The 16334-nt window shown below is 44.0% G+C and overlaps 6 protein-coding genes across 11 annotated transcripts; 3 read left to right on the forward strand and 3 right to left on the reverse strand.

The window, feature by feature from the left end:
• Positions 1-173: 173 nt before the first annotated feature.
• Positions 174-7890, reverse strand: LOC115770216 (Golgi apparatus protein 1). Of its 2 annotated transcripts, none has more exons than XM_030715412.1 (6): positions 6797-7889; positions 5533-6742; positions 5079-5470; positions 4606-4974; positions 763-1132; positions 174-698 (listed from the first exon to the last, which is right to left on the reverse strand). In XM_030715412.1, exons 1-6 carry the CDS (start codon positions 7583-7585, stop codon positions 421-423), a joined length of 3408 nt encoding a protein of 1135 aa, XP_030571272.1. In that variant the 5' UTR covers positions 7586-7889; the 3' UTR covers positions 174-420. The 2 variants fall into 2 exon arrangements, with proteins under 2 accessions (XP_030571272.1, XP_030571273.1); XM_030715413.1 differs by having other exon boundaries at positions 421-698; positions 5091-5470; positions 6797-7890.
• On the forward strand, positions 1173-4589 carry LOC115770217 (acetylcholinesterase). Its single transcript, XM_030715414.1, has 5 exons — positions 1173-1644; positions 1771-1914; positions 2491-3142; positions 3208-3398; positions 3458-4589. Exons 1-5 carry the CDS (start codon positions 1390-1392, stop codon positions 3890-3892), a joined length of 1677 nt encoding a protein of 558 aa, XP_030571274.1. The 5' UTR covers positions 1173-1389; the 3' UTR covers positions 3893-4589.
• A 280-nt stretch (positions 7891-8170) lies between the features above and the next one.
• On the forward strand, positions 8171-10786 carry LOC115770218 (presenilin homolog). 4 transcript variants are annotated; one of them, XM_030715416.1, is made up of 8 exons: positions 8171-8268; positions 8354-8611; positions 8668-8906; positions 8978-9408; positions 9465-9563; positions 9627-9884; positions 10192-10353; positions 10420-10786. In XM_030715416.1, the coding sequence occupies exons 2-8, from the start codon at positions 8432-8434 to the stop codon at positions 10686-10688; spliced, it is 1638 nt and encodes a 545-aa protein (XP_030571276.1). In that variant the 5' UTR covers positions 8171-8268; positions 8354-8431; the 3' UTR covers positions 10689-10786. The 4 variants fall into 4 exon arrangements, with proteins under 4 accessions (XP_030571276.1, XP_030571275.1, XP_030571277.1 ...); XM_030715415.1 differs by having other exon boundaries at positions 10189-10353; positions 10420-10785; XM_030715417.1 differs by having other exon boundaries at positions 9627-9842; positions 10189-10353; positions 10420-10785.
• Positions 10750-11829, reverse strand: LOC115770222 (39S ribosomal protein L15, mitochondrial). The gene is made up of 2 exons (XM_030715423.1): positions 11646-11829; positions 10750-11565 (listed from the first exon to the last, which is right to left on the reverse strand). Exons 1-2 carry the CDS (start codon positions 11748-11750, stop codon positions 10807-10809), a joined length of 864 nt encoding a protein of 287 aa, XP_030571283.1. The 5' UTR covers positions 11751-11829; the 3' UTR covers positions 10750-10806.
• Positions 11830-11915: 86 nt separating this feature from the next.
• Positions 11916-13714, forward strand: LOC115770220. Of its 2 annotated transcripts, XM_030715419.1 has the most exons (4): positions 11916-12084; positions 12145-12760; positions 12829-13435; positions 13498-13714. In XM_030715419.1, the coding sequence occupies exons 1-4, from the start codon at positions 11997-11999 to the stop codon at positions 13690-13692; spliced, it is 1506 nt and encodes a 501-aa protein (XP_030571279.1). In that variant the 5' UTR covers positions 11916-11996; the 3' UTR covers positions 13693-13714. The 2 variants fall into 2 exon arrangements, with proteins under 2 accessions (XP_030571279.1, XP_030571280.1); XM_030715420.1 differs by lacking the exon at positions 11916-12084 and having other exon boundaries at positions 12649-12760; positions 12822-13435.
• Positions 13691-15528, reverse strand: LOC115770221 (4-hydroxyphenylpyruvate dioxygenase). The gene is made up of 5 exons (XM_030715421.1): positions 15421-15528; positions 15099-15125; positions 14659-15042; positions 13927-14580; positions 13691-13866 (listed from the first exon to the last, which is right to left on the reverse strand). The coding sequence occupies exons 1-5, from the start codon at positions 15421-15423 to the stop codon at positions 13792-13794; spliced, it is 1143 nt and encodes a 380-aa protein (XP_030571281.1). The 5' UTR covers positions 15424-15528; the 3' UTR covers positions 13691-13791.
• Between the last annotated feature and the right edge of the window lie 806 nt (positions 15529-16334).

Raw genomic sequence — 16334 nt, forward strand, 5'->3', positions numbered from 1 at the left:
GGAAAATACCTACTATTGCAAGTTGTACTTATACATCGATTATTAAATAAAAATAATCGATACTGCGACCCACGATAAGTTCAACTAGAGTGCGCGAGTTTAAAATTATAGTATTTTTCTTTCATTTGATTTTTAAAAATACGATTAATTTTACAAATAATAAGATAACACAATTAAATAAAACGTACAAATTACTTATTTACTTAAGTTTTCTGTGAAATGAATTACACTTTTTTGGTCTTACAAACGATTAGGCCACAAATTGCTCTCAAAAAATAGCTGATTGCAGTGGGAAGAGGTCCAAAATGGAAAACTTAAGGCGCGGGTAAACGAGGGAAGCGCACATCTTTAACCTACACACATTTTACGATACTACATATCAGCTAGCATCATATAATTATTAACTACAGTCGATTCACATTATTTATTCTTTAAGCCCATTGCACGTTTGGTGGCGCGTCCAAGGAAGATGCCCGTCAGAAAGACCAAGCCCGTGGCGCTCATTAATATCACAAGGAAGAACTTTCGTGCCGGCGACGTAACCACCTGTTGCACCAGCTGCTGCATGTCCTCCGGTGGCTGGGCTAGCGCATCGTCCGCATTGCGAAACATTTCGATGCGCCTTTCCAGCTTCTCACGACAATCCAGCTCCAGGGAGTTCGGCGTCTCGCGCAATAGTGTGCGTAGGCAACTCAGTTCTAGACATAGACAATAAAACACATATTTAATATGAAGATTTGTAAATGTTTTTACTCCACTTACTACGTCCGTCGCCGCTGATGACTTTGCTGCAGTAACGCAGTAGATCTACAGTGCATGACGATTCCAATATGGGATCAACGTGTATATCCGCCTTGGCCTCGGCTATCAGGGTGGCCACTTCCAGTTGGCACTCGCGATTGATGAGTTGCTTGCGCAGAAAAGCGGCCTTTAGGCATTCCTCCACCTGGCCATGCTCATCTGCTTCCATATCCGCGTTGCACAGTTCCTGTATCTCAGATTTGCAAAAGTGCTGGAGCACAGGATTCAACTTATAGTTTAATGCCTGCTCCTGCAGTATTTTGATCATCTCCTGAGCGCATGGCCTATCCAATTTCGATTGCCTGAATTTGTCCTTTAAACACTTAATAACCTATTTAAACGAGAGTAAACAAAACGTTTAAGAATTAATTTCTCGTTGTTGAATTTTAATTCCTAGTTCCATCAGGCCACAACTTTGAATAATTTTGATTGGCTGCGGTAACTGATTTTCACAATTTTCCGAATTTCAAATGGAATTTGCTCGTGAGCTCAGTTGAGAGACGCGTTCGCGGCGATAACGAAACGTCAGAAACGATCGCAATTGACAAGCGTGTTGGATCGTCCGCTGTTTACAGTCAGTTCAGTCCGATGCGTAGACGTGTCGTATACGTGATGTTAGCTCTTTGCGGCCTGCTGTTCGCTGGCCTCGCCGGCTGGTTGCTGGTCTCAATGAACGCTTTGGCGGATGCAGCTGTGCCAATGTCAACGGTGACAGTGGACCTTGCTGATGGACAGGGCGCCGTCCGTGGCAATTTCGGACAGACGACCTGGACGGGTCAAAGTTTTGTGCAATTTCGTGGTATACCCTTTGCCGAAGCGCCCATCGGAGATCTGCGTTTTCGTGTGGGTTGAGAGTCCAATACTTCAGCGTCAAGTGATACTGAACCACTTAATAAGAGCTGATAAACGACCTTTATGACGTTCATTAAAATCATATAAATTTGCACCTCTCCCTGTAAAACAACACAGCCACCTGTTGCTCGCTCGCCCTGGACTGAGACACACGATGCCTTGGACTTTGGACAACGCTGTCCGGTGATAACTAATTTGGATGCTCAGACGCCGGAGGCTCAGCTAGAGGATTGCCTAAATCTATGCGTCTACACAAAGAATGTAAGTGTTATCAAAGTTTGATGTTTCGACTTTAAGGCAAAACAGTATTTGCATAATTAATTTAGTTAAAACATTGCCTTGTTTATGTCAAGTTGTACTGATTTGAATGCTACAGATATATTATTATTAATGATTATTTTAAAAGGATATATCAATACAAATATATTCCCCATGAGAAGCATGCATAATTACAGCTTGAACAAATAAATTAATAGCCCGCAAGCATGTGTAACGTCATAAATTAATATGACTTTAAATTGGTTGCAAAAACAGACTAAAAATACAATAAAAGGTAAAACAAAGACGTGTGACTATCTAAAGCAGCTGTTTAGGGAATCACCAAGCATTGTTCATTTCTTAATATGAGCTATTACAAACTTGTGCGAAAACCGTTTGAGAATATTGAGCACGGAGGTTAATTATTAATTAATGTAACTATACGACCTCAATTATCATAAATTAGATATATGTCTATCATGGCAGATATGCATTAATCCTGCCTCATTTGATAACTTTTGAAAATCGCATAGAAAGGCGATTTATATTTTATACACACACATATTATTTTCTTGACAGCTAACGGCTCGTCAGCCAGTGATGTTTTATGTTTATGGCGGCGGCTATTACAATGGCTCCTCGCAGGATCATCCGCCAAACTATTTGCTGGAACGTGATATCGTCTTGGTGGTGCCACATTATCGCGTCGGCGCCTTGGGCTGGCTGTCAACATACACCGAGGAGCTGCCTGGCAATGCGCCCATTGGCGATATACTATTGGCATTAGAGTGGGTGCAGCAACATATTCACAAGTTCGGCGGCGATCCCAGTCAGGTGACCATATTCGGTCAGAGTGCTGGGGCGGGCGTGACCAGTGCCTTGCTCCTGAGTCCACGCACCTCTGTCAAGCATTTTCAACGTGCAATTGTGCAGTCCGGCTCGATATTCGCCACCTGGGCGATTACTAAAGATCCAGCTGGACAGGCTCAGCGAATTTGCACCGCATTGGGCTGCCAACGATGCGACGAGCAGGAGCAGCTGTTACGCTGCGTGCGTGCGGCTTCCGTTGTGGAGCTGTTGCAGGCCACCAAAACGGAGAGTTTCTCACCTATTGTAGGAGATCTGCAAGGCATTTTGCCAAACAACCCAGAGGAGCTGCTCAAGGACTATCAGCGTGCTGTGCCGCTCATGACGGGCTTCACACGACACGATGGCTCCTTCGTGCTCGCCTGTGAGTGGCCGGCCAATCTTCGTGAACGAATCCTTCAGTTAACTCCATAAGCTTTTCATTTACAGCGTTTTACGATGAAGTTACAGCCAAGATCTCGAATATCAGCGCTCTGAGCGTGCGTCAGTTCTCGCAAGCCATAGTCGACATGGCCAAAGACGGAACGGGCTTGGCAGATAATTTGCTTTATCGTCTGCTCTATACGCCGCAGCTGTTAGAAAGTCACGCCCACAGAGACGCTTTGCCCGCCTATTTTGACGTGAGTTATTGGGTATTAATATTGGGCCTCCGACTTTTTATCCCTACTCTTCTACACAGCTCACATCGATAATTGCCATGAAGTCGCCGGTCATCAGCCTGGCCACCAAGCTGCATACACGTCAGCCAGCTGCTCCTGTGTATGTCTACAGCTTCGAGTACGAGGGTCAGCATACGCGCTTCGGCTACGAGTTTGGCAACTCGCATTATCCGTTTAATGGTGGAGCGCATCATTCGGACGATAATATTTATCTGTTTGCCACGCATCCGCTGCAGGAGCAGGACACGTTGATGGCTCAGAACATGGTCGAATTGTGGACATCGTTTGCCATCAGCGGAGTGCCCAAGAATCTGAACGCTTTAACTAGCCCCAGTGGACCCTATAATCGCCTGGGACTACACATAACCGAAGATGACGATTTGCTGAAGACGCTGACAGCCACGATTGATGATCCAGATAATGGACGTTTACAGCGCACAAATGTGGAGTTTTAAAATGTTGTCAAGGTGCATGGTAAAAGGGGCTTTATATTATAGTACATTTGTAGAATATTATTTAGATAAAAAATATATTAGAGTTGAATATAGCTTGAATAATAAAAAAAATTAACCCGTAACGGACTTCGTTCTAAAATACAAAAGGTTCCAAGCTTCGTTTCTCATTTATCATTAACATACATTGATATGTTAAGATATTATGAAATAGTTGTGATAACTCTTAATAACATTTACAGTACCTGTAAAACTAATACTATGTTAAAAAGCTGTTATTAGCATTTGTATGCTATGTTATCTAGCTGTAAATGTAAGTGGCGAGCTGTTATGTGAGCATTTAACACACATACTTCGTCTTGGGGCATTTAATCAGCCATAGTAGAACTTTTAAATATGACAAGTGAATTTGTATCACTTTAATAGCGTGAATATACTTATAACAAGTTCATATATAGTATAAAGACAGCTAGACAGATAGACGAACATGTCTTTCCCGTATAATCTAATCGAATCTAATCTTAACTTTCCTTCACAACTACTAGATTTAGAAGCTTAATTAGGCACCCTTTTAGATTTTCATAATTTTCCCAGAATTTACTAATTCACTTGCCTATGCCTCATAGCAGCTGTGATAACAAACGAATATTGGGATTATGTACTCTTTAACATGATGTGAACTTGTTTTTACCTAAGTAAAACTGGTTAACGCTCACCTTGCCATTAAGTTCCTCATTTGGCTGTGCTGTGGCCACAATATTGGAGCAGTAGCGATCAATGTTCTTGCCACAGGCCATCTGTAGCGTGGGATTGAAACGAAAGTCCGTATTTTGTTCGATCATTCGATTGACGACTACCAAGTGGCAGCGCTGGTCAAAGTTGGGATCATCCTTGTAGGTCTTGAGGCAGTCCAATAGCTGCACAGATTCTGTGTTGGGGCAGAATTTGTAGACCATGTCCTTGCAGGTGTTGATCAGTGTGTAGTCCGTGCCACTGTCACCCAGCTCCGAGCGCTTGATCATAAATATCGCATGATGGCAGGCCTTACCCAGGTTTGAGGTTTTTTGAATCAGACATTCCAAGGCCTGCGGAATAATATGATTAATTAATATGCTCCAAACAAACTAGAAGGTTTTAGTTTGCGTGTGTAGGGTGGTGTTTTAGAATTAAAATGACTCGAATGACTTGCATTTTTATTCACCTGACCGGGACCCTTCTGATCTGAACAGAACTCCTTTAATTCATTCTTGCAGGCATTGCCCAGCTTGGGATCTAGCACAATACTTTCGCGCTGCTGATACAGCTGCGACTTGACTTGTTGCCGACAATCTTTGGGTATCTGATGGCGCTGCAAACGTATGGTATCGTTGCGAATGACTTCACTAAGGCAGGCAACCACCTCATTTTTGGTGGCGCTTGCTCCGCAGAAGCGCACCACATGTCGACGGCACGCCTCCTTGAACTTGGTGGTGAAATGATAGCTCTTTAGTGAGATAATCTGAAAGTGCTCAATGGCGGCGCGACAGCCTTTGTTTAAATCGGCATCGTTTTTGTGCGAGATCAGGCAGTCCATCATGTTGCCTATAAAGAAAAGTTACAAAAGAACATGAGGTATGGAGCAGCTACTAGAAAGAAAAACTTACCATTATCCTTGCCGGTATTAAGTATTTCCGAACAATGTTTTTGCATTGCTTCCGAACAAGCAGCCATAATAACTGGATTCAGTTCGACGTGGGCTGCCTCCTCTTCTGTGTATTTGGTCACAACCGTTTTACATTCGGGCTGCAGTTTCTCAAGCATGTTCTGCAGGCACTCCATTTCGGTTCCCTTTTCGGTGAGCTCGCCGCAGTATTGCGACAAATCGGAGAGGCAATAATCCTCCACCTCGGGTATAAGATCCACGGAAATGGCGCGCTGCCGCATCACACGCTTGACCTCCCGAAAGCAGTCCTTGCGCAACGTCTGATGCTCATCCTCGCTATAGGCCATGCGATGCAGGCAGGGCAGTATCATGGGGCCTCGTTCGGGATCCATTTGGACATCCTGTATATCGTCCCATTGGCGCTTAGCACGACAGTACTTGACGGCATCGTCGCGACAGTGCTTGTAGAGCTGCGGATCCAGCTTGAAGTCGCGCGCCACAAAATACTCAATGATAAGCAGCGCCTGCTCACATTCAGGCCGCATAACGGGCGTGCCTATGCGCTCCATTAGGCAGCTCATGACACGCGCTTCACCGCCCTCAACATCCTTGCAGGCGACATCCACAACTTTCTTGCAGGCTCTTCTTAGTACGGGATCAACGCGCCAATCTTCGCCCGCATCGCTCACCTTGATAAGCGCCTCAAGTCCACGCTGACACTGAGATGTGACACGTCGCTGTGGCCGCCGCGCACGCACATGATACATCAGACAGTGTATGATCTCGCCGCCAGAGCTGGAGAGGCCGTTGACCAGTTGCGATTTGTGCTCGTCCGGACAGAATTTGGGTATGTCGTCAGCGCAGTCGCTGAGTAGCTCCGGCGATAGCTGATAGTCGGTCATCAACATGCGCCGATGGTCATTCAGCTCTACAAGGCACTCGGGTGCCACTTTGGTGCCGTTCTTCGCCACAGACTCCAGGCAAAGCAAGATTTGAGCCAGTCGCACCTGCTTGTCCTCGGAAACGCCGCGTCGGCAATGATGCAGCTTGATTTCATCCTTGCAAGCCTTGGCTAGGCCATGTGACACACGATAATCACGTCCCATTTGCTGATCACGCAACGATATCTGCCCCACACAGTGGCTGCTCAGTGATGGATCGTTCTTGTGACGCACCAGACATTTTAACGCACTTGGTGTACCGGCACGTTCCTAGAAAATGGAATATGGGATTAGTCCAATTCAAGGGTTGTTTTTCAGACTCACTTGTGGGCAGAGCGCCGTCAGGTCCCCGGAACAAACCCGAAACAGCTCCATCATGCCACGTTGCTGCTCAATGGCATTTATAGCCACTTTGCAGGTGAGGTCCATGGGCGTTGCCTGACTCGCATGCGCCACCAGGCATTGGGCAGTGCCCAGCTGGGAGAGCAGCGCTGGCAAGTGCTCCACATTCATGCGTCCACATTTATGCTGCTCAACCAGAGAGCCGCAAGCTGCATAGAAGTCACCAATGTTGGCATAGTCCTCACCCAGGGCCGTGTGTGCGCGGCGCAGTTGCTGCTGGCAGGTGTTGCTCTGTGGCAGTTCCTGACGTTTATCCTCCAGGCAGGCCCACAGATCGACCGAGTTTAGGCAGCTTAACAACTTGCTCTGCTCCTCGGCACAATAGCTGGGCAGCAAGGTGTGCTCCACCCAAGAGTTTAGCTGCAGCTGACGTTGCTGCAGCCACAGTGCATGCTGACATGGCTCCGGCAGCGCCTCCAGTTGGCTGGAACTGAAACTCAATGCGCACTCAAGCATGGCCAAATTGTCGCTTGTCTTCTGGTGCGTGCAATATTTGTGCAGATCCTGGCAGTCCGCCAGATCAATGATGCTGTGCAACTGCGTGGCAGCAGCAGCAGCCTTATTGGCATCCATGTCAATGGAAGCACGGCGGGAACGACTGTTGGCAAAGATCGTGACATCGTCACCAGTTGCCGCCCACAGCCACGACAACAGCAACAAGCATTCAAATTTCATTTTTGATTCACACTTTGGCAGTTTGGTTCTTTTCATTAACTTCAACTGAACATTTAAGCATTTGCGTTAATAATTTCCACAATGTACACAATAAATGTTATCTGTATATCAATTCGTCACACGTTTGCTGTGCATTAAGTTCTCCAAGTGCAACAATAAATCGACAAAAGGCCGGTAGAAAATGCAGCGTTCAAGTTGTAATCATATTTTGAGACGAACTGTGAGTGCAGTGGATTGGATTAGCCCCGTTATGCTACTTTAAATTGGGGCAACATTTAAAATGTTAATATCAGCACTTTTTTGTGAAATAATGAATTATTCGCTTTTTTCGTTTTTTATTTTAACACTTAACTTGTTCAACAGCTGCATACAGAATGCTAATAAGAATAATAGCTATCGATTGCTCTTCTGTTAGCAATCGATAGAAAGAGTATGCGAACATTTTACTTATCGAAATTTGTGACGTCAATAGATGATAAAAGTAAATGTCTAGAGAAGACCCGGAAAGTTTGTTTGTCATTATGTACATTTTTGCAATATATATTTAATAATATTTGTTTTTTAGCATAAGCATTTTTTCTGTTTCGTGATGTACTCATACATTCGATACTTTTTTGTAGCCATGTAGACTGCCCATCTCTAACTGCCTATGAGTCGTTCGAAAACAAAAGAAAGTATTTTTTTTGCTGGCAAACATTAACCATTTCACTCCAGTAATTGTATGTAGTGCACACATAAATTATTTAAACTCATTCAACCATTCAATCATCATACTTACGGTCTCCATATTGCGAACCTTTAAAGTAACGTCCTCCAACTACGGCATCGAAGTGGGCGTCTTCAAACGCTGAGGAGGCGGCGGCTAACGAACGCACACCGCTCATGGACGAGCACGACGTCCCATCGTCGTCGTCGGCGGCGGCGGCGGCAGACGTTGATGGCAGCCAGAGCGGCGCAGCAGAGCGTTTGGAACGTCCTCCAAGGCGGCAACAAAAAAAGAAAATCAGCAATTATGGTTCCAATGAGCAGCTGGAAAGGAATAATGCAGATCATACTGACGGGGTAGGCATACTTAGATGTTCTGCGTTCATTGCATAGCTGAAATTTGTGTTTTGCAGCCTGTGCTAGCCGTGCCCTACGTTGTTGTACGCGGAACTAACTCTCAGCCTCCTAGATTAAGCGGGGGCGGCGCTGATGGCGGTCCTGGACTGTCACAACAGGAGCTCGAAGAAGAGCAGGGTCTTAAATACGGTGCACAACATGTCATCAAACTATTTGTGCCCGTTTCGCTGTGCATGCTGGTCGTTGTGGCTACCATTAACTCGATTAGCTTTTACAACAGCACAGATGTATATCTGTAAGTGGTTCGCAATACTAACATATATAATTAAGAAATCAATATTTATAACTTAACTTTTCATTTGACAGGCTTTACACGCCGTTTCACGAGCTATCGCCGGAACCGAGTGTCAAGTTATGGAATGCATTAGCTAACTCCTTGATCCTCATGAGCGTGGTTGTTGTAATGACCATTCTGCTGATTGTTTTGTACAAGAAACGCTGCTACCGCGTCATACACGGCTGGCTGATACTGTCCTCGTTTATGCTCCTATTCATTTTCACGTACTTATACTTGGAGGAGCTGCTACGTGCATACAACATTCCTATGGACTATCCCACGGCAGTACTGATCATGTGGAACTTTGGCGTGGCTGGCATGATGTCAATACATTGGCATGGTCCACTGCGTTTGCAGCAGGGTTATCTAATATTTGTAGCTGCTTTGATGGCCCTGGTGTTTATTAAATATCTACCCGAATGGACGGCCTGGGCTGTGCTGGCAGCTATCTCCATATGGGGTACGGTTCATTTTTAACGAATCCCTACCTAGTTATTAACTTTATCTCAATTCCAGATCTCATAGCCGTACTGTCGCCTCGAGGACCGTTGCGCATATTGGTAGAAACCGCACAGGAGCGCAACGAGCAAATCTTTCCTGCTTTAATATACTCCTGTAAGTCCGCTACTTTTGTATGGTTGTTGCCAATCACTGTTTTACCAGCCAATTTCCCTGTAGCCACGGTTATTTACACCTACATGGGTACACATTATACGCCGGAACAGCCACTGCCAACAGCCACATCCTCGCCGTCATATAGTAACTCGACAACAACAACGCGCACCACACAAAACTCGTTGGCATCGCCAGAGCCAGCTACAGGTGATAGCACTGCACGTCCAGGTAATTCGCGCGCCCATCAGCGTCAGCAGGAAACTCAGGCGGCTGCTGAAGGTATGCCACTTGTGACATTTAAAAGAAATTTGCACGGAAACGGTACATATGCATTTATTTTTTATGATTTGTTCTTAATCTTAAAAGCTTAGTTGAGCGTCTGTACTCAGAACTCGTTTAATGTGTAGTGAACTTTAAATTGCGCCTAAGCTTGAATTGAATATTAACGTAATTCAGTTGCCCAAGTTTTATTTTAATAAGTGGCTTCCTGCCTTAGGCGCAATTTCTAGCGCAAGCTTGTTGGCCTTCTGTTTTTGTTGCTTAATTGGTTAAAAGATGCTTTTAGTAATCAGTCTCAACTTTTTTAAGAAATTTAGAATAAAAACATTCGTGTTCTATTTTAAAGAAGAGGCCGCTGGTTTTACACAAGAATGGTCTGCCAATCTCAATGACCGCGTGGCTCGCCGACAAATTGAGGTACAAAGCACTCAGAACGGAAATGGACGCCTCTCCAATGAATATCGTACGGTCACAGCACCTGATCAACCTCAGCCGGAATTGCCAGAAGAACGTAAGTAAATGTAGTAAAAATAGTTTTATACCAATACATGGTACTTATTTGATTTTTGATTTGTAGGTGGTATCAAGCTTGGTCTGGGCGATTTCATTTTCTATTCCGTGCTGGTGGGCAAGGCCTCCAGCTATGGCGACTGGACAACAACAATTGCCTGCTTTGTGGCCATATTGATTGGCCTTTGCCTGACGCTACTGCTCTTGGCCGTTTGGCGCAAGGCACTGCCAGCCCTGCCCATTTCAATAACCTTTGGCCTGATTTTTTGCTTTGCCACTAGCGCTGTGGTCAAGCCCTTTATGGAGAATCTGTCGGCCAAGCAGGTGTTTATATAAAAGACAATTAGCATATAAATTTGTGTACTAATATTCAGTGTAACCGTAGTCCAAGCTACCGTTTTACAATACATTCTCTATTTAATAAAGCGTAGTAACAAACAAAAAAATGCAATGCCTATGTTGCCTTTAGCTTGACTATTGTTTTGTCTACCAAATTAACGAGCCATCCTGGCTCCAGGCCGTGAAACAGTTGGCGTGGATCCTTGGCTGCCGTGAGCATTTCATAATTAACATCGTCCTCTATGCGCGGCAGCTCGTAGCCGTATTTTTGTGCCAGCACCAGTCGTTCCTTACTGATCTCCTCGGGATTGGCCAAATATCCGCGATTCTTGGCATCTGTGTAGTACTCAACAGCATCCTGTGGCGGCAGCATGCGTTGTGGTATGGGCAAGCCCTTCTCAAACCATTTTTTCGGATTGGCCAGAATGTGAAGACTGCGCGGATCGTAGTAAGCAGTACGGATGACCCCACCATTGCGCTCCACAGCTGCTATGACAGCCTCGCTTGCATGCTGCACCTCAATGTTAATCTTCGCCTTGAAATTGTCCAATCCATCGTCCGTCAGCTGAAATCCATACTGAAGTTCCGCCGGCTTCAGCGACAATAGGCCAGAATTACAAAGGGTGGCGATGTCAATTGGTTGGCTAATATCAATCCGGTTGGTGTCAATTAACACCTGCAGCTTTAGCATCGAAATGGCTGGATATTGACGACGCATGTGATGGCCCTTGTAGTAGGGCTCGTAGGGAAAGCGTAAATAGAAGGGCTGGTTGCCTGTTTCGTAACCCAGTCGCATGAAATTTTGCCGCTGGCCTGAGCCCTTGTTGCCGGCACCGTGTTTATCGCCACCATGCTGGGCACGTCCGCGTTTGTCCTGAAAAATCATCAAGCTTGTAGTCAGAATCCCAAACTGTCCTTCAATGTTGTTATTCAACCGGCCACTTGATCACTTACGTTCTGTTTCGAGTTGGGATTCGGTCGCAGGTTGCCAATTTGTACGCGCGGCAAGGTACGTAATAATTTTAAGGCCTTCTCTGAGCTCTCACGCAAATGCGCCATCGGATGATTGATTTTTTAAATTAAATATTTTAAATAAAAATCAACACGAGAACATATAAATTACACTCAGTCGATTATCAGCACTGTCGCTCTGCTCTTAACAAACACTGGTTACCAGCGTTGCCACACAGTGTACGAAAACTCGCTAACATAAATCTGTCTTCCAACCCTAGTACCGCTGAATTTGTACACAAAATATAAATAAAAAATTGAGATAATAAATATAAATAATAAATTACTGCCAATATGAATTGTGCCACGTGTCAAGGCAATAGTGAGCAAACAACAAAATGCTTTTTAAAGGCGCTGGACACCATAAAACAACATTTTTTGCGTAAGCCGGTTTCTTATTATAGCTCTAAGCTAGCCATAGATAATGCCAATTTTCCTATAGTGCTGCAGGGCCTGTGTGTGGAAAAGGCAAATAGTATTAGCCTGTTAAATCAACGAAACGAAAAACTGCACAAAGCCCTCGAAATGCTGCGGCAAGGGCAGGAGCCCAGAGTCAAGTCAAGCCCCAAGCGTCGCAGACTGTCGCCCAAAAAGGCGAAAAAACAAATGTCACGCTACAGCAGCGCACTGGTGGATGCCTCTCCCATGATACCTGAGAGTCAGGACTCGCTGAACATGAACATAGCACTGCAACCAGATGATGAAGAGGAAGAAATCATAACAGAAACGGAGCCTGCAATCAGTCCCTACAAGCCCTGGAGCACACGTCGCAAGCTTAACACACGGAACTGCGAAAATGAGCAGCCGACAAGCACAACAACAACCGCCGATACCAATTGCCCCTGGCTAGGCAAAGTACCCAAGGACAAGTTGCCATTGAGCAAGACAAAAATGTCGCTGACATTGCGCGGCGATTCACCCAGACTGAAGCAAACGCGCCTGCATTTTGATGGCAGCAAGGCGAACAGTTCGGCCTGCGATAAAGATGTTATTGAATCCAGCCCCAATTTGTATACCTCGCTGAAGCATGCCAAACAGTCACGTTCGCTTTTACAGAGGTGGGTAGCCGACTGGGTTAAGAGTTAAGGTTCTATTAAAACAAAAATAACCTTATATAAGTTTGCAGAGCCGACAACAGCAGCGCCTTAGACATCAAAACCATCGCAAAAAGCGAAACGAAACCCAACAGCAATAACAAGCTCCTTTTTGACATGGATGACGACGAGTCGATCTTTGATCTGTGCCCAGATCCGTCAGCACCTCAACCACCTTCAGATCTCGCTCTGCCTCCCTTGAGCGGCGCTTCGGATACGTCCAGCGTAGTGTTGCTCACACCTGCCACACAGGATATTGTCTTTATTGACGATAGCATAAATGAAGCGGATACTTTGAACACAATGGACTTCATGGAGGAGGCCATTAAAGAGGATGACAAAGTCTCAATGACAAGGCTGCAGGAATTTGAAGCAAAGCTAATCGAAAAGCGTAAAATAGAGGCAGCCAAAGTAAAAAATAGCTCGAAGCCCATAAGTATAAAACATGAGCCGCTTACAGAGCTGCAAAATGATGTAGGTAATGAGTCAACCAAACTGCCACAAGATTTTGATATAGAAGACCAGGAAGAGGAGGAAGATGAGGAGGAGGAAATCTTTCCGCGTCCTATTCTGGTCAAACAAGAACCCGAAATGAGTGTAAAAGAACGCTACAATATTGCATGTCCACGTTGTGAGAAGGTAAAATATCATAACTTTTTCTTAAGTTCAATACCTAAAAATGTTTTTATATATTTTGACAGTTCATCAAGTTTATGGGCACAAATTTGAATGATGAAAAGATACGCAGATATCTGAGTAATTGCAGACACGATCGCGAACAGGAGAACAACACGCCTGCTGGCTTTTGGAATCCGCACATGATTTCATTTTCGGACGATGATCCACGTAACGAAGTTCACGTTGATCGTCGATTTGTTAATCAGCGGAAGAAATAGCAAACTTATAAGACTTGATTTAATTGTAAGAGCCCATCCACATAATTGTTGCAAATGCCTTATAATAAAATATTCATATCATTGCCTTTAAATTGTTAATTACAAATTGCCACGTTTGGCTTGTTCGATCTCAATAGCTGTAAAGAGAGACTTGAAGTTGCCAGCGCCAAAACCCTATAAACATAAATACAAATTAGAAAAAGATCTTATTTAAGAAAATAGTATCCAGCTTACGTTATGATTGTAACGCTGAATGACCTCAAGGAAGAGCGTAGGCCTGTCCTGGCAGTTCTTCGTAAAGATCTGCAGTAAATAACCATTTTCATCGAAATCCACCAAAATGTTCAGTTTCTTTAATATTTCCATGTCCTCCTTGATTTTGGTGCGACTATGGGATAGCTGCTCCTGCAGTATATCGTAGTACGACGAGGGTATGGTCAAGAACTCCGTACCGCGGGCCCGCAAGTTGCTCACAGCACCAATAATATCATCCGTATTGAGAGCTATGTGCTGCACACCAGCTCCGCCATAGTAGTCAACATATTCCTGGATCTGTGACTTCTTTTTGCCATTGGCTGGCTCATTGATGGGCATCTTGACCGTCTCCTCATAGTTGGCCATTACAATGGAGCGCAACGCCGAATATTCCGTGTGTATCTGGGAATCATCCACGGACCAGAAACGATGGAATTGCAAAATGCGCTCATACCAAGCGGCCACGCTCTCCATTTGCAAATCCGGCTGATTGCCGACCACATGATCTATGAAGTTCAACTTTGTGGGCGGCAGATGCTCCAGTAGCACATCCTTAACACCGCGTCGAAAACCAGGCAAAAAGTCGCCCGCATAGCCATTGCGCTCCACAAAAGTGTGCGTCGTGTCGCCGTACTGAAAAACAAATTGGAAAAATATATGTAATTATATGTGTTAAATGCATTAACTTAAAACTAAAAACTTAATAAATACCGTCTTAATGGTGGCAAATCTCACAAAGCCATCAGTATCGCTCTCCTCCCAGATATCGCGCACAACCTCAGCACCTCGGGCTACTGCCAAGTTAAATATTGCGTTCAAATCCTCCACTTCGAAGGCCACATCCTTGACACCATCGCCATGCTGCATCAAGTGCAGGCCGTGCTCTTTGTCATCCGGCGTGTACGCGGATACAAACACAAAGACAATCTTGTTCTGGCGCACAGCATGCTTCGCATAGCGTCGCTCGCCCGTCTCCAATCCCTGATAGCCAAGTGGTTCGAATCCCAGACGGGTCGTATAATAACTGGCCGCCTGCTTGGCGTTGCCAACGTAAAACGTTAGATGATCAAAGCTTAAGAATTTTCCGGCTTCAGGCTGTAAATATATCAAGTTAATTTTCTTTTCTCGGGCTTATTGATATGTGTACTCACTTTGGTTCCTTTGTCAATATAGCTTGTCTATGGTGAAGCATTAAAGAAAAGGCAGAAGTTAGTTCAGTTTTATAAGTATAAAAACATCAATTTTTAATCAGAGAGTAAACACTTCTCTATCCTCCCTCTTGAGATTAGAATTTCCAGCATTCATTTATTGACATTTAATTTTTGTGTAATATGTTTTTCTGGCGATCTTCACTTTCTTTCAGTGTTATAATACATATCTATATATTTTTTAATCCTTTAACACACTTTTTTGTTTTATTTTAGAAACTGTTGGATTTTATATCAACACTTAACAAAATGAAATATTTATTACCATTATCACTCAGACTCAATTTATGCAAAACTCTTCCTCACACGCGGTATTCAAGTATCTTTCACGAATTCACAGCAACGATCCGCCGATCTTTTAAGCGATCTTAACAAATGAACTATGGCTAAGCCATGCTGAAATGTGGCCTTATATAGGCCCCAGCCAACAGATCTGTTGATCAGATGAAAATCCTGTACTACTAACAGCTCATTTGAATATATGTCAAACTAGTATTTTGTTTACGTGTATTCTATATAAGAATCTGTATATTAAGAATCTGTTTGTTTGTTGTTATTGTTAGTCTTTTTGATATTCGCATATTTCAATAGGAATTGCAGAATCTGTTTACTGGAACAGGTGCTGCTACCTGTTATCAAAAACTGCATGTCATTTGTTTATCACACGTTTACAGCAAATACTGTTATTTATTTATTTATTCTGCCTGGCAACTATCCATAGCATATCTATAAAGTGGTTTGCTCTATTAAATGCGCTTTCCTTACACCACACAGCTCGGCTCATTATGCAGGCCAACCAAAATGTTTATGATATCAAGTTGTTTTTCGGCTTTTTATAACAATTTGCCGGCTGGCGCTTAAATATTCATAAGCTCTACAGGTTTGTTAAGTTCGTGCGACACGCGCTCGTTGCCAGAGGTCGCATTCAACTGGATTCTGTTGCGAGCCCCCGAAACTGTTTGTTCATGAATACTGCGACTTTACGTACTGACTTTGCAGTTCCTCTTCAGTTATTATAAGTACTTATTTCCTAAGTTTATTCAAAAGTATATCAAAGTTTACAACAGATTTTCAATAGCTAACAAGAATTTTTGATATATTTTTACATTTCTGATTGCAAGCTTAAGGATTTTACTCATTTTAAATGGAATTACAATTATCTGGAATAAAAAATTTGAA

Source organism: Drosophila novamexicana, unplaced genomic scaffold, assembly GCF_003285875.2.
Source record: "Drosophila novamexicana strain 15010-1031.04,08,12 unplaced genomic scaffold, DnovRS2.1 tig00004555-arrow-pilon, whole genome shotgun sequence".
Taxonomy (NCBI): Eukaryota; Metazoa; Arthropoda; class Insecta; order Diptera; family Drosophilidae; genus Drosophila; species Drosophila novamexicana.

Coding starts and splice junctions, on each gene's coding strand:
- LOC115770218 (XM_030715415.1), top strand. CDS start 8,432: ATGGACGAGCACGACGTCCCATCGTCGTCGTCGGCGGCGGCGGCGGCA. Junction 8,907..8,977: donor AACAGCACAGATGTATATCT/GTAAGTGGTTCG, acceptor TTCATTTGACAG/GCTTTACACGCCGTTTCACG. Junction 9,885..10,188: donor AAGAAATTTGCACGGAAACG/GTACATATGCAT, acceptor TCTATTTTAAAG/AAGAGGCCGCTGGTTTTACA.
- LOC115770221 (XM_030715421.1), bottom strand. Junction 15,043..15,098: donor ATATTGACAAAGGAACCAAA/GTGAGTACACAT, acceptor ATATATTTACAG/CCTGAAGCCGGAAAATTCTT. Junction 14,581..14,658: donor GATTTGCCACCATTAAGACG/GTATTTATTAAG, acceptor TTTGTTTTTCAG/TACGGCGACACGACGCACAC.
- LOC115770217 (XM_030715414.1), top strand. CDS start 1,390: ATGCGTAGACGTGTCGTATACGTGATGTTAGCTCTTTGCGGCCTGCTG. Junction 1,915..2,490: donor TATGCGTCTACACAAAGAAT/GTAAGTGTTATC, acceptor TTTTCTTGACAG/CTAACGGCTCGTCAGCCAGT. Junction 3,399..3,457: donor CTTTGCCCGCCTATTTTGAC/GTGAGTTATTGG, acceptor TCTTCTACACAG/CTCACATCGATAATTGCCAT.
- LOC115770220 (XM_030715419.1), top strand. CDS start 11,997: ATGAATTGTGCCACGTGTCAAGGCAATAGTGAGCAAACAACAAAATGC. Junction 12,085..12,144: donor CATAAAACAACATTTTTTGC/GTAAGCCGGTTT, acceptor ATTTTCCTATAG/TGCTGCAGGGCCTGTGTGTG. Junction 12,761..12,828: donor TCACGTTCGCTTTTACAGAG/GTGGGTAGCCGA, acceptor ATAAGTTTGCAG/AGCCGACAACAGCAGCGCCT.
- LOC115770216 (XM_030715412.1), bottom strand. CDS start 7,585: ATGAAAAGAACCAAACTGCCAAAGTGTGAATCAAAAATGAAATTTGAA. Junction 4,975..5,078: donor CCGGTCAGGTGAATAAAAAT/GCAAGTCATTCG, acceptor ATTATTCCGCAG/GCCTTGGAATGTCTGATTCA. Junction 1,133..4,605: donor ATGAGGAACTTAATGGCAAG/GTGAGCGTTAAC, acceptor TCGTTTAAATAG/GTTATTAAGTGTTTAAAGGA.
- LOC115770222 (XM_030715423.1), bottom strand. CDS start 11,750: ATGGCGCATTTGCGTGAGAGCTCAGAGAAGGCCTTAAAATTATTACGT. Junction 11,566..11,645: donor ATCCCAACTCGAAACAGAAC/GTAAGTGATCAA, acceptor ATGATTTTTCAG/GACAAACGCGGACGTGCCCA.